The sequence below is a fragment of the Eptatretus burgeri genome, chromosome 16 (genome assembly GCF_056783735.1).
Source record: "Eptatretus burgeri isolate ZD-2024b chromosome 16, Ebu_testis_v1, whole genome shotgun sequence".
In the NCBI taxonomy this organism is placed as follows: Eukaryota; Metazoa; Chordata; class Myxini; order Myxiniformes; family Myxinidae; genus Eptatretus; species Eptatretus burgeri.
The window spans coordinates 52,207,636-52,220,784 of record NC_140976.1 but is presented as its reverse complement, the minus strand read 5'-3'; the positions used below and the strand labels follow the sequence as shown (position 1 = coordinate 52,220,784).

The window sequence follows — 13,149 nt, the reverse complement described above, 5'->3', positions numbered from 1 at the left end:
TCAGGTCAGGTCTGGGAGCATGTGCCAGAGTAGCACGTCGCTGCTCCACTTTCCGCCGGTACTCCAGGGGCCTACATCTGGCCATCCCCCCAAGCAAATGCCTGGCCCACCCCCATCTCCTTGAGATGCTGATCAACCTGATGCAAACACGAGGCATGTGGTCGGCTTATTAGCTTCCTCAACTCATGAGGCTCCCTGGTTGAGAGAATCTGGTGAGCAAGATCAGCATCAGGAAAATGAGCCACATGTCCAAACAGCCGCAGCTGGCACTCATGGACCATGCAGGAAACAAATCTCATTTGAGTCTCTTCCAGTAACCGCTCGTTGGACACAAAGTCCGACCAGCGAGAGACAAGGATTCTCTGAAGAGACCTGGTACCAAAGGAATCAAGTCTCCATCTCAGATCTCTGGTCAGAGTCCAAGTCTCACATCCATACAGCAAGACTGGAGCAACCAAGGACATGAAGACTCGGGCTTTCATCCTCCTGCATAAGTAACAACAACACCACACCCCATGATCCAGTGAATCCAAGACTCCCCAGGCCTGACCTTGTCCTCCAGCTCATAAGCTGTGGAGACCTCCAGGTCTCTTGTGCTCCAGCTAAACACCTGTGGAGACATGAATATCACTGCCAAGCTCGGTGCATCTCTCCGTGACCTCAACATCCTCACCACAAACAAGTAGAGACAAGATAGCAGCATCCAAGATGTTAATGAAAGCCTGGATCTTAGTTTTAACCCTGAAAACCTGTGATCCCAGTGGCTCCGACTCCTCATTCAGCACCTCAAGGGTCCACAGAGGATATCTAGAGTGACTGCGTCATCTGTGAAATCAACGTCTGAGATCTTGACATTCCCAAACGATGCACCGCAGCTTGATCTCTCTGACATCCTCCCCAGAATCCAGTCCATACAAGCACTAAAAAGTGTGGGGGCCAGTACACACCCCTGACGAACTCCAGTAACAAATGGAAATAAGTCAGAGTTGGCATCACCACATCTCACAGCACTATCAGTTCCAGAGTATTGTTGAGACATCAGATTCATCAGTTTTGGTGGTACCCCACGAAGATCAGGAATCCTCCAGAGGACATCCCGATTCACTGAATCAAACGCTTTACAGAGATCAACATAGGCTGCAAGCAGCCCCTGCCGAAACTCGTGTCTGCATTCAGTGAGGGACTGAAGAGAAGCGATATGGTCAACTGTTGGCCTCTTTGGTGTGAAGCCTGACTTCTCTGGGCACATGTGCTCAAGCAGATGGTGGCGAACCCTATCAAGAATTATCCGAGCAAAGACTTTGCACCGAACTGAGAGCAGAATCAGCCCTCAGTTGTTGTTGCAATCCTGGAGATCACTCTTCCCTTTCCAGAGAGGGACAACAAGGACTCTCTTTCAGTCAGTTGGGATGATGCCTGTGTTCCAGGCAGTGCAGAGAACTGCATGCAACGACACGAGTACAGCATTTCCACCAGTCTTTAGAAGTTCAGCATGGATGCCACTGCTCCAAGGAGCTTTACCCCATTTCAACCGGTTCACTGCAGCCCGTGTTTCCACAAATGAAGGTAGATCACAGTTGATTGGAGTGTCAGCAATTGGGATAGTAACACCCCTGACATCCAACTCATCAGCTGTTGGATCAGCCTTCTACAGCCACTCTAAGTAACCGGCACAGCGTGCCTTCACTTCGGACTCCTCTGTCAAGAGCCCACCACCCTCCAATCTAAATGCAGTACACCCAGGGATGAGCTTGGAGGAACACATTGTGCAAATTCCCCTGTAAGCAGGACGAGAATAACTTGACCACAGGTGATGCTCTAACCCTCACAGATTCCTCGCACATAGGCCTCCTTGTCCACCCTCATCACATGTACTATTTTACGTCTCAATTCCCTGAACAGCTCAGCTCTGCCATTCAGCCTGGCCCTGTGACTCTGGACAATGGTATCCAGTGTCTCTTGAGAGACAAAATTATTCTATGCCCTACGGTGAGTTCCAAGACATCGAGCAACAACATCAAGGGTGATGTTCCTGAATGCACTCCACAACTCTTCAGGATTCCTCAACGCACCAAGACCCCTTAAATCCCCACTCAGCCTGTTCGCAATCTCTTCGGCGACCCTCTCGTCCATGAGCTTGCCAACATCCATATTGAGCTGGGATGGTTACACTCTCCTGGATTTAAGCTGCAACTTCAGAGTTGCTACAACAAGCCTGTGGTCGTTATTGAGGAACTGAAGACTCCGGTTGACCCTGCAGTTCTGGATCATCCTCCAGTGACCATCATTGAGTACATGGTCACTCTCCTTTGCCACACTACCAGGGTTGTAATACCAAGTCCAGCGATGAGCCTGCTGGTGCTGAAACCATGAACTGGCCACCCTGTCCATGACTTCTTGCAAAGTCAAAGAACTTGGTGCTGTTCACAGTTCCAGACCCATGGGGACCAACACATGTCTCAGAACCATCCCCATCAGTTCCAGTCAATGCATTGAAATCCCCCAAGACCAGGAGAGTATCTCACCTGAGGCACTGATCAACCACAGACTCGAGCGTGGCATAGAATGCGTCCTTCACCGTGAGATCACTCACCTCAGTCGGAGCATAGACAGAGACCAGGGAAATGGCACCCATGGAGTGACGATTCCTTCATCTCATAATACGCTCGTTGACCGGCGTTACTGCAATTATCATTGGAGTCAACTTATTTGACACAGCTGCAGCAACTCCTTGGGCATGGTAAACATCAGGGCGACCAGACCAATACGAGGTGAAACTACCTGCCATGATCTTGCCGCAATCCATTCTCCGACCCTCAGAGAGAGCTGCAATACCGATGTTCAAACCCTTGAGCTCAGATGATAACAGAAACAGGTGATGATCCTCTCTTAGGGATCGGACATTCCAGGCACCCATCCGAAGGGACTGCCTCAGGTTAACCCAAGGAGACCGCCGTCTGGTGGACGACACCTCAGCACCACTCCGACACACTCTCCCGCAATCTGACCCAGGGATGTTACACCATGGTTTCCCTCCTATCATCAAAGATTGGGGGTCACGAAGGCTTTGCCCCAATCCCATCATCCGGTGAGCTAACTTGTGAAGGAAAGCTGCACAGGTGGTACTCCCACGGAGTGGGTTTTCAGTTTTCTTTGCATTTTTAGTGTGTTTTGTGTAGTGAAGGGTTTTATGATGGCTGGAGTGCAAATCCTGCCACCAACCTCCTAAAATAAAAGTAACTCAACTGCAGAAGGCCGTCTGCAGACAGTTGGGCACTAGATATGGATGGCCGTTGGCTCACAAGGAGCTCCTCCACCCTTTGACAGGTTTTGTTTTTCATCCTCCTGGGTGTCCATATCCAAACACCCTCCTCACCAGGAAACCTGGTGGGAGAGACGGTTTAGTCGCCAACAACCCGACCATTAAACAGGTTAGTACAGGTTTACATGGTACCTAGAACAAGTCACAGATCTAATCTGGCGTGTCCTGACAAAAATTCTATGAACATATCTAAAGACACTTGTACATACTGGAGTTAAATTTTCTTCGTCTGAATTGACCTTCATACAGTTAACGAGCACTTACATCCAGAAGCGTCGCATCAAGAAATGCCAGAAAGGAAACAGGGTTCGAAGTCCTGCGTCTGAATCTGAATCGTTTTTTCCTTCCCGTTACTTTATCTTCTCCGCAAGTCCCTTTTTTTTATCATGTAGAAGGAGAATTCATTTTATTTGCACCTGTGCAGAAATCTGCCACTCCTCTGACATCAAGCACCTTGATTACCCCCATGTTGATCAAGTGCCACGGAGTAATACAAATATACGATTGGTTATTTTGAGATGTCAATATTGCGTGTGAATTTTGCAGACGGACAAGTATGAGAACAAAGCTTTGGAAGAGCGAGGACGCATCCTCATTGCGCTGAAGTACAACACTCAGAAAGGAGGTTTGGTCGTGACGGCGGTCCGCTGCGCACATCTTGCCGCCATGGATGCCAACGGTTATTCGGATCCCTTCGTTAAGATGTGAGGACCACGAACACCATAATGATTGCACGCTCCGATGATGCCTTATGAAAAATAGTGGGAGAAACTTGTTTTTGGAATAGCAGTGTGCTTTCTATGATGTCTGTTGGCAATCATTTGTTAAACTCTTTAAAATATTGTGTTCTTACTCTTTTTTTTTTCTTCTTTTATTTGTTCGCAGTTATATGAAACCAGACATGGGAAAGAAAGCCAAAAACAAGACTATGGTGAAGAAGAAGACTCTGAACCCCGAATTCAATGAGGTGATGTTGCTTCTTGTTGCTTCTTTTTTGCCTCTGAAAATAATTGAGTTTAAGGCTAATACGGCGTATCGTGTACATCAACGCTGGAAGGGTTCTATGATGTTTCATCCAACTATCTCTCCCTGGCAATCATCCTTTCACTTTTTCAACTTCCCACCTCTGGCATTCCTATTGCTTCTCTGTTATGATTACGTGCCCTCGTCTTGGCGCTTTCCTCTTTCCAAGACTCTCCCAAGTCCATTCTGTAGCTCTGCACTGCATAGTTATTCAGATCAATGGGGGCACCCCGACAAGGCAGCTCACAGATGAAATGCATGGACACATCAGTGCATTGTCGGCACTTGTTTTTTTTTCTCATTTTCATTTGACGGACTTTGAGGGGTATTGCCTTTTCATGTGTCGTGGTTTTGTGTCCATTCTGACCTGTCTTGAGAGTACAGTATTAAGAGTCAACCGGTGGTTGATTGGCATCATCATAAATAATAGTCGACAACAGGCCCACATGTAGATATCCCCCTAACTGAGATCTTGATTTTTAATCGATGGTGACACCGTTGTTCTCGTGAGACTTGCTCGGTTTCTAGCGGCTGAGTATGCAAATCTGCAATTCCGTTGCCATCACTGCAATTTAATGGGAAGGAGCATCAGCTGCATTTTAACCCATAAATTCAGAAATGCCAATCCTACGTCCTCACTACGAGACCATCCGACATCATCACCTGCAGATCATCTGACACCCTCACCATGAGACCATCCAACATTCTCACCATGAGACCATCCAACATCCCTACCACTAAACCATTTGACATCCCCACCACTGGACACTCTGACATCCTCACCGTGAGACCATCTGACATCCTCACCACTGGAATATCTGACATTCTCACCATGAGACCATCCGACACTTGTTCAACAACAAATTCGACCATCCGACAACAAATGCCGACCATCCGACATCATCACCTGTAGACCATCAGACACCCTCACCACGAGACGATCCAACATCTCCACCACTAAACCATTTGACATCCTCACCACTGGACCCTCTGACATCCTCACCACGAGACCATCTGACATCCTCACCCCGAGGCCATCCGACATCCTCACTATGAGACCATCCGACATCCTCACTATGAGAGCATCTGACATCTTTTCCACAAGACCATCTGACATTCTCACCAATGGACCCCTCAGACATCCTCATCATGAGACCATCTGACATCCTCACCACTAGACCATCCGACATCCTCACTATGAGAGCATCTGAAATCCTTTCCACAAGACCATCTGACATTTCCACCACTGGAACACCTGACATCCTCATCATCAGACCATCCAATATCCTCACCACGAGACCACCCGACATCCCTGCCACTGGACCATCCTCTATTCTTACTACGAGACCATCCAACTTCCTCACCATAAAAAGCATCCAACCCCCTCGGCACCAATGCAAATGCGTATTTTTTATATCGTAGACGTAAATCTCTTATTATTTTCAACAGAAATACGAAGTCACATGCATTGCAGTTCATAAAACATTTTTTTTTTGTCATTCATTCACTCTTTCATTGTTCTTGCATCTTTTCTTGAAGGAATATAGAAAAAAAAACAGGGAACATAAAAACATTTAATGGAGAACACAAGTATGGTTATAAATATCGACCTGCTGGTTTACACCGTCGTTCTTAACCAGCAGAAATTACATTTTGTACCCCATCACTTACAGGATTCGCCCTTTTCATCCACCTCCCTACCCTCCGTACCTCCCCCCCCCACCACCACCACCACTAAAACTCATGGAGGAGTTTGTGCATGAATCACACGCGTGACAAAAGCATGAGCAGACATCGGTGGGGTATTTTTATTTGAATTTGGAAGACGATGGACTCCAGGGAAAATGACACAGAATATATGAATCGAACCTGGTATCCCAGCAACAGTCGTTATGTGCTCAGATAAGAATTTCAAGCAGGCAAAAGTTGAAACCAGTATGGACCACGGTGACTTTTTGTTTTGTTCCAAACCTAGGAATAACAGTATCGACCCGTTTCTCGAGTGACTTGCCCATGATTTGTGTTTGGCTTCCAAGGGAGACAAATCAAGAGGTTCACCATTATTCTGATCCTTGAAAGAGAAGGGGACCCCGGTGTCGGCTGTGTTGTTTAGTTGCACTTTACGTCGCGAGAGGTCAAACAACATTTTTGGCACCAGTACGGTTTTGGGCCGATATCATGGTCACACGAGAACCATGCCTGTGGGACAACTCAATAAAATGGATTGTTTGATGATAAATTGAATAGTAGGGTTTTATTTTCAAAGGATCTGTGCATGCGTGTTGTTTTTTGTTTTTGTCGAAAGAATGATGAAAGTAAAAAGTTTTAATTTGTTTTTCTTTTTCATGAAAACAATTGCCATCAAAGGTCTCTTTGAATGCGCACGTCATGATGGAGGGGAACATACGGTGGATCAAACGTCGTCCTCACTTTCTGCGCCACTTCCGCACTCGACATTCGCCCGTGAAACGATCGCAAAGGAAAACTTTTAATAACTTCGCTGTCTAACCTTTAAATTCCATGTTTTAACATCCATCAACATTCTGTTATAATCTATCCACCCTGAGCAGTCAACTTGTTGGGAACCACTCTTTATGCCCCCACGCAGTTTCATGCAAACACACAGCCACCCACTCGCTGCTGCTACCAGCGACTTTGAATGGTGTTACATCCGCGATGGCCTTTTAGCAATATTATATTGACACTTTCACATGACAATGCATTACGTAATCCATTGATGATTACAAAAAATATATAAAATAAACTGTCCTTGTGTCCCATTATAGCAACGATTGAGGCGAACAAATAATTCGTGCCAATCGCAAGGATTCATTTCGCACTAATATCGAGGTCTCATTATATGGGATTTGAACCTGGCATCACGGCAGCAATTCCAATTCCACAATTCAGATGAGAATTCCAAACTGTCCAATGGGTTGGACGATGGTAACATTCTGTGTGTTTTGTTGCAAAGCTAGGAATATCAGGATCGCTCCATTTCTTGCGCGGCCATGAATTTTAAATCGGTCATTTCTGTTCCTCACGGGAGGAATACAAATGTGATGTCAGTCATTTCAGCGTTCTCGTTTAAAGCTCTCGTCTCGTGATGCTTTGTCCACAGATTCAAATCGTACATAGTTTGTTGGTTTGTCGATCACCTCCGAATCTCTGTGGATAGCATGTGAACGACTGCTACTACTACTACTACTACTACTACTACTACTACTACTACTACTACTACTACTACTACTACTACTACTACTACTACCACCCACAATTACGACGAAAGCATATTCCTTAATGCCCCTAATTAATCCCACATTGTTTGTGGGTTCGGCTGAGGAGGAAGTTTAAGCCAAGTCTTTCAAGAACTGACTGTCCAGGCCTGACTGTCGCTGATTTAGGCAGGACTTTGCAACCTCGATGGGCTGATAGCAAGACACCATCTTTAACGTCCACCGACTGATGCGAGCAGATGGGACACCAGGCTTGAGGTGTATCCGAGGTACAGCACAGTTTGTGATGCAATAACTGGTCTGTGAAACACCAATCAAGCAGTTTCTCGTCAGGATGGGTATCGAACCCAGATTAAAGGTGCTACCTCCACACCTTCATGTCAGACAAGTGATGCAGTTTTCCAGTTACAGTTCACTTTTTTTGAAGATGTTGCCTAACTAAACCTACTTTAACCTCACCATTATTCCTTTATTCAAGCATCACCTTGAACGCACTTGATCCCTTTGGATCTCAGAAGATAAGTCAAACCGGTAACTGCATGGGTGGAAGACCTCGAAGGAATACTGGGTGTAGGCCGAGGGACAGCAGGAAACCCCTTATCTGTGTTGTGCTCACCTTTGAAATGTCAACTGATGTATAGCATGGAAATCCGTGCAGTGAGCAATGAGGTAAAGTTTTACTTTGCATTTTTTTTTTGTTTATTACAAAAAAAAAATTCAAGGATGGTCAACAGCTCCTATTCACCGACAAGGCCTTCATCCACATCCTGATGGAGTACTGCTCTCCCCTCTGGGCTTCCCCCCTACCTCACATCTTAATCAGCTTCATACTTTGGAAACCTAGACTTTAAAGATCACTAGAATCTCTCGCGGTGAAACCGAGTCGACGGGCCTATCACTTCGCCATCACAGACAACTTGGTGGTCTCCTGTCTTCTCCCGCCTCCTTTTTGCTCTTGCACTTTCTGTGCTATGCCTCCCCCCTTCTCCTCCCCCCCAGGTTTCTGCAGGGCTTGCATGGTCCACCATCAACCCCCCTTCTGGTGAAACTACCTAAATCCAGGATCACTGCTCACCTCCACTCATTTGTTCCTCTTTTTACCCACCTGTGTAACCAACTTCCACATCCTCTTCAATCTCATTCTTCCCTCCAGGTCTTCAACACAGCTGTTCACCACCATCTCAAATTATCCCCAATCCAAAAATCATGACCTTTTCTACCCTCGTTAACCCACCAAAATCCCTTCTACCAAATTTCCAGTTTTCTCTCCTTGGAATTTCCTTGTGTATCCATCCTCTCGTACCTCCCCCCCCCCCCATTCCTCCCCACACCCATTTAGCCATCTGCTTATGGATTTTCTTTCCTGTTATGATTTGCACAGAACTTAAAGTGGTACCCACCGATGGAGTGGAATCAGTAATTGTTTGGCCAGTGAGTTGATCAGTAAATTCCATCTCCATTGGAGTAATGAGCAGACAGATGCAATAATTGTGGTTCGACAAATCCAATATAGTTCAGCGAGTCAAAAATCATCCTTTTATTTATTTTTCCACAAATGGCAACATGGTACGGAGTTAGTCAAGTGATTTTCTCTTCCATCGTCCCTGTGGCAGTGTAAGGTAGGTTCTTGTAAACACTGGCTTCAAAATGCCTCACAAGGAATGCTTCGTTTCATTTGTTAACAATATAACAGATCCAGTTCACCAAACAATGCTGCACGTTTCCTTGTTCACAAAACTTTTTTTTTTTTGCATTTGTCATGACGATCCTCAGATATAAATCCAGAGTTGAGCATATTGCGATACTATAGATTACATTGAGCAATTACATCATGATCCTCCACTGTTCCTGAATTATTCAGGTTGAAATGTATTTTGATTGAGAAAACGGTTCATCTAATTCAGGATGTTGGAACCAGTTTACTACAGGAGTTTCCACTGAAGTGAGCTGCAGAAACCCACAAGGCAAATCTTTGTCAGCAATCTTCTATAATGTGAGCCGCTGCTTTCTCGACCACAGAGCAATCACATTAGGCGGACTGTCGCGTGCCGATGGGATGTGCGTACGTGGCCAATAAGGAGTCGGATTCAGTTAAACCCAGGAGTGACGTGGAAGATTGGAGTCTGTCAGAGGTGTCGTTGCTGGAGTGCAGTGTCTCTTTGGCCTTACCACTCCATTTTCCTTTTTTCATAGGAGAGAGCTTCTCCCCCAGATCTCTTTTGTTCTCTTATAGCAGGTAAGGTGTGGTCAAAGCTTGACCTCGGCAGGAGAATGGAGTGTGTGTGTGTGTGTGTGTGATAACAGGTGCTAAAGGGGAGGATTCTTTGCCACAATATTGTATGCAAGAGCAAAAAAACAATAATGGGGAGGAAAATAACATTGGAGATGAGCATGACACCTCAACTTTTGGAAGGTTGATAAAGAGGGGGTGACTTGATTAAATGCTCATCCATGTAGCGGCTTTGTTGAGGAAGTCGGTTGGCATGTTATGAGGTGCATGTACAGTAAGACGAATTGAGAGATTGTAAATGACAGAGGTCATCGACTTGCTGTGATGGGAACAGCACGCTCCATGTCTTAGCCTTTTTGTTGTCTCGTGCCGAGAAAATATGGTCTTGGTCTATGCGGCATCTAATGTGGGAAGTGGTGGGTGGAAGCACAGGGCCCAAAAGGGAGAGCAATACTTTGTTATCATTTATACAAACGCATTGCAGGTGTTGTGCTGAAGTTTGGAAGTACCAAGGAAGGATTTAGCCCAATATATAATTGCTCAGTCTGTCACTAGCTTTGGAGGCCAGGTTGGAAATACGGTTTGCCTGGAATTACTCATGACTGATGGGTGATAAATCCCAGGTACCAATCAACTTCTCCAGAAGTGTATTGGTGGGTTGACTTGCCTGTTCTTGTCGAGCGATGTGATGGTTATGACTTTTCTGGATAAAATTAAATGTTCCAGGTGTCAGATACACTTCCAAACCTAATGTTGCATCATGATTTAGCTGCTGTCAGTGTCTCGTGGGATGAGAAACTGTTTGATGGAGCATTGAATCCTCTGAAAAAAAATGAAGCCCCCCCTCCCTCCTCTTCCCCTTCGCAGAAGAATTCAAAAGACTGTCAAGAAAAACCAAAAAACATGAATGGATCCAAAACTTGGTAAATATTCTTTGGGACTAGGTAAATTACACAGGGAGAGAAGATGAGGATATGACATTGTCTGTGTCTGTGGAGAAAGTAAGGAAGCTAATTAATGGCGACAAGCAGAGTTTGGTGAGTAGAGCAAGATGTCAAACGTTGAGGAGAGAGAGAGAGAGAGAGAGAGAGCGAGAGAGAGCGCGAGAGAGAGAGAGAGAGAGAGAGAGAGAGAGAGAGAGAGAGAGAGAGAGAGAGAGAGAGAGAGAGAGAGAGAGAGAGAGAGAGAGAGAGAGAGAGAGAGAGAGAGAGAGAGAGAGAGAGAGAGAGAGAGAGAGAGAGAGAGAGAGAGAGAGAGAGAGAGAGAGAGAGAGAGAGAGAGAGAGAGAGAGAGAGAGATAGATAGAGATAGAGAGCGCGAGAGAGAGCGCCAGAGAGCGCCCTGACTTCCTGTGTCCAGTTCAGACCCTTAAACCATCACTTAAGATAGCATGTCAAATGTTGAATAATCAGGACAAAATAAACTGGTCATCAGTGATCAGGCCATTCCAGAAGAGAAGTCACTCTGTCAGCTGCGATTAAGGATTCCATAACTTAGGTTATAAATGGAAGCGGTTAACCATCCCACATATTGGTCTCGACTCCGATGATTATGCGGCGATTTTGAACATCTTCCAAGAAGATAAGTGGAATGCAATTTGAAGTGCTTGGGGAAGAAAACGAGATGTCAGTTCATTTTCAGCAGGATTTGAGAACACAGGTCATAATTCCGTCGAAGCCTACAGCCGAGACTATCAATATGAGCCAGAAATTTCTCCAGTGACAACCACTTGGGTCCAGATGTAAGGTGTAAAGAAGGTGACATTTATGGCTGGAATAAAGAGGCATTTATGCACCATTGATTAAAGGTTTGACGATTCATTATTTCCCTTTTTACCGAGTATGTCCGATAAATGTGTTTTTGTTTGTTTACCCAAACTTTTTTGGCATCTTGATCCATCCAAGGCAATCATTATTCTTACTTTGCCCTCCTCCTCTTCCTCCACCATTTTACTTCCAGGATTTTTTCTATGAGATCAAACACAGCGAACTTGCAAAGAAAACCCTGGATGTCACAGTCTGGGATTATGATATCGGGAAATCGAATGATTTCATAGGTAAGACACTTCCACTTTGGGTCTTCAGTTTGGAATGGAATCATGGATGTGTTTTTATTTGGGCACATTTTGATTTTGAAAATTGAACATACTCGTTTTTATTTCAGATAAACAATTCCTCAAGCTGAAGTTTTTTTTTTTATTCATCGAGATGCAAGAATCAGGATTAACATTTTCTCTCTTGTACTTGAATGTTTTGCTTCCTCCACATGATAAAGGGTATGGACAGACAATAGTATAGTGGGGAAACTCTTTGTCAACTACAATGGTACTTTGTAGAGTGCATACCTCCACAAGGCTGATTAGTTTATGCTTTGTATCCCACTGATGGGCTGGATCTGGATTTGGACCTGAACTAAAATTTAATTGGCTTGTTCTTGTCACATAAGTAATTCATCCACCAAGTTTTGTCCGAATCTGTCCATAATTTTTTGAGATATTGTGCTATATGTCTTTTTAGCCCGATCACTCAATGGTGAAGAATCACTGAAAAAAATATTTCATCCGGATCCAGATTTTCACCAAAATCGAATCAATTCTTCCTCGTTACATACCCAACCCGCCAACTAAGTTTTGTCTGAACCGCCCACAACTTTTTCAGATATCTTGTTCACAAACAAACAAGAAAGATGTCATGCAGAGCCCGATACTTTTTAAGTCCATAAAACAAATTTGGCCTTTAAAAAAAAACAATTGATGGTTGCATTAAATGACAAAATATACAAATCCCCTTCAAATTTCAAGTCAAATGGATGAAAATTGACAATATTAGCAATGACTATATCCACTTTTGGCCTATGTTGACCTCAAAAGTACTTGTTCATTGAATTCCGTGACCTGATGTGCAAATCCTCTTCAAATTTCAAGTCGATCGGATGAAAATTGAGGATTTTAGAAATTCCACCTGTCGTTCACCTTTGGCCTATGTTGACCTTTTGGTGAATGTTGCCCTAAAAATAATTGGGTGGTTGAATTCAGTAACAGGAAATAAAAATCCTCTTCAAATTTCAAGTCAATCGGATGAAAATTGACAATTTTAGAAATTCGGCCTATGTTAACCTTTTGGCAGAAGACGACCTCAAAAATAATTGGTGGTTGAATTCGGTGACTTGATTTGCAAATCCTGTTAAAATTTCTAGTCAATTAGACGAAAATTGAGGATTTTAGAAATTTGACAAATTTGTTGACCTTTGGCCTATTTTGACCTCAAAAACAATAGGATGCTTGCTTATGACGAACTCTAGCATGTAGTGAAGTTTCGTGAAGATTGGTTTAAAATTGT

General features: G+C 44.5%; 1 protein-coding gene across 2 annotated transcripts in view; it reads left to right on the top strand.

Moving 5' to 3' along the window:
• The window catches only part of LOC147011068 (double C2-like domain-containing protein alpha), a 431,659-nt gene that overhangs the window by 406,152 nt on the left and 12,358 nt on the right, over window positions 1–13,149 (top strand). For both annotated transcript variants that reach the window (XM_085859768.1, XM_085859769.1), the window contains 3 exons: window positions 3,869–4,026; window positions 4,208–4,289; window positions 11,771–11,867. In XM_085859768.1, coding sequence (XP_085715894.1) covers window positions 3,869–4,026; window positions 4,208–4,289; window positions 11,771–11,867 — 337 coding nt within the window. The remainder of the gene's footprint in view (window positions 1–3,868; window positions 4,027–4,207; window positions 4,290–11,770; window positions 11,868–13,149) is intronic.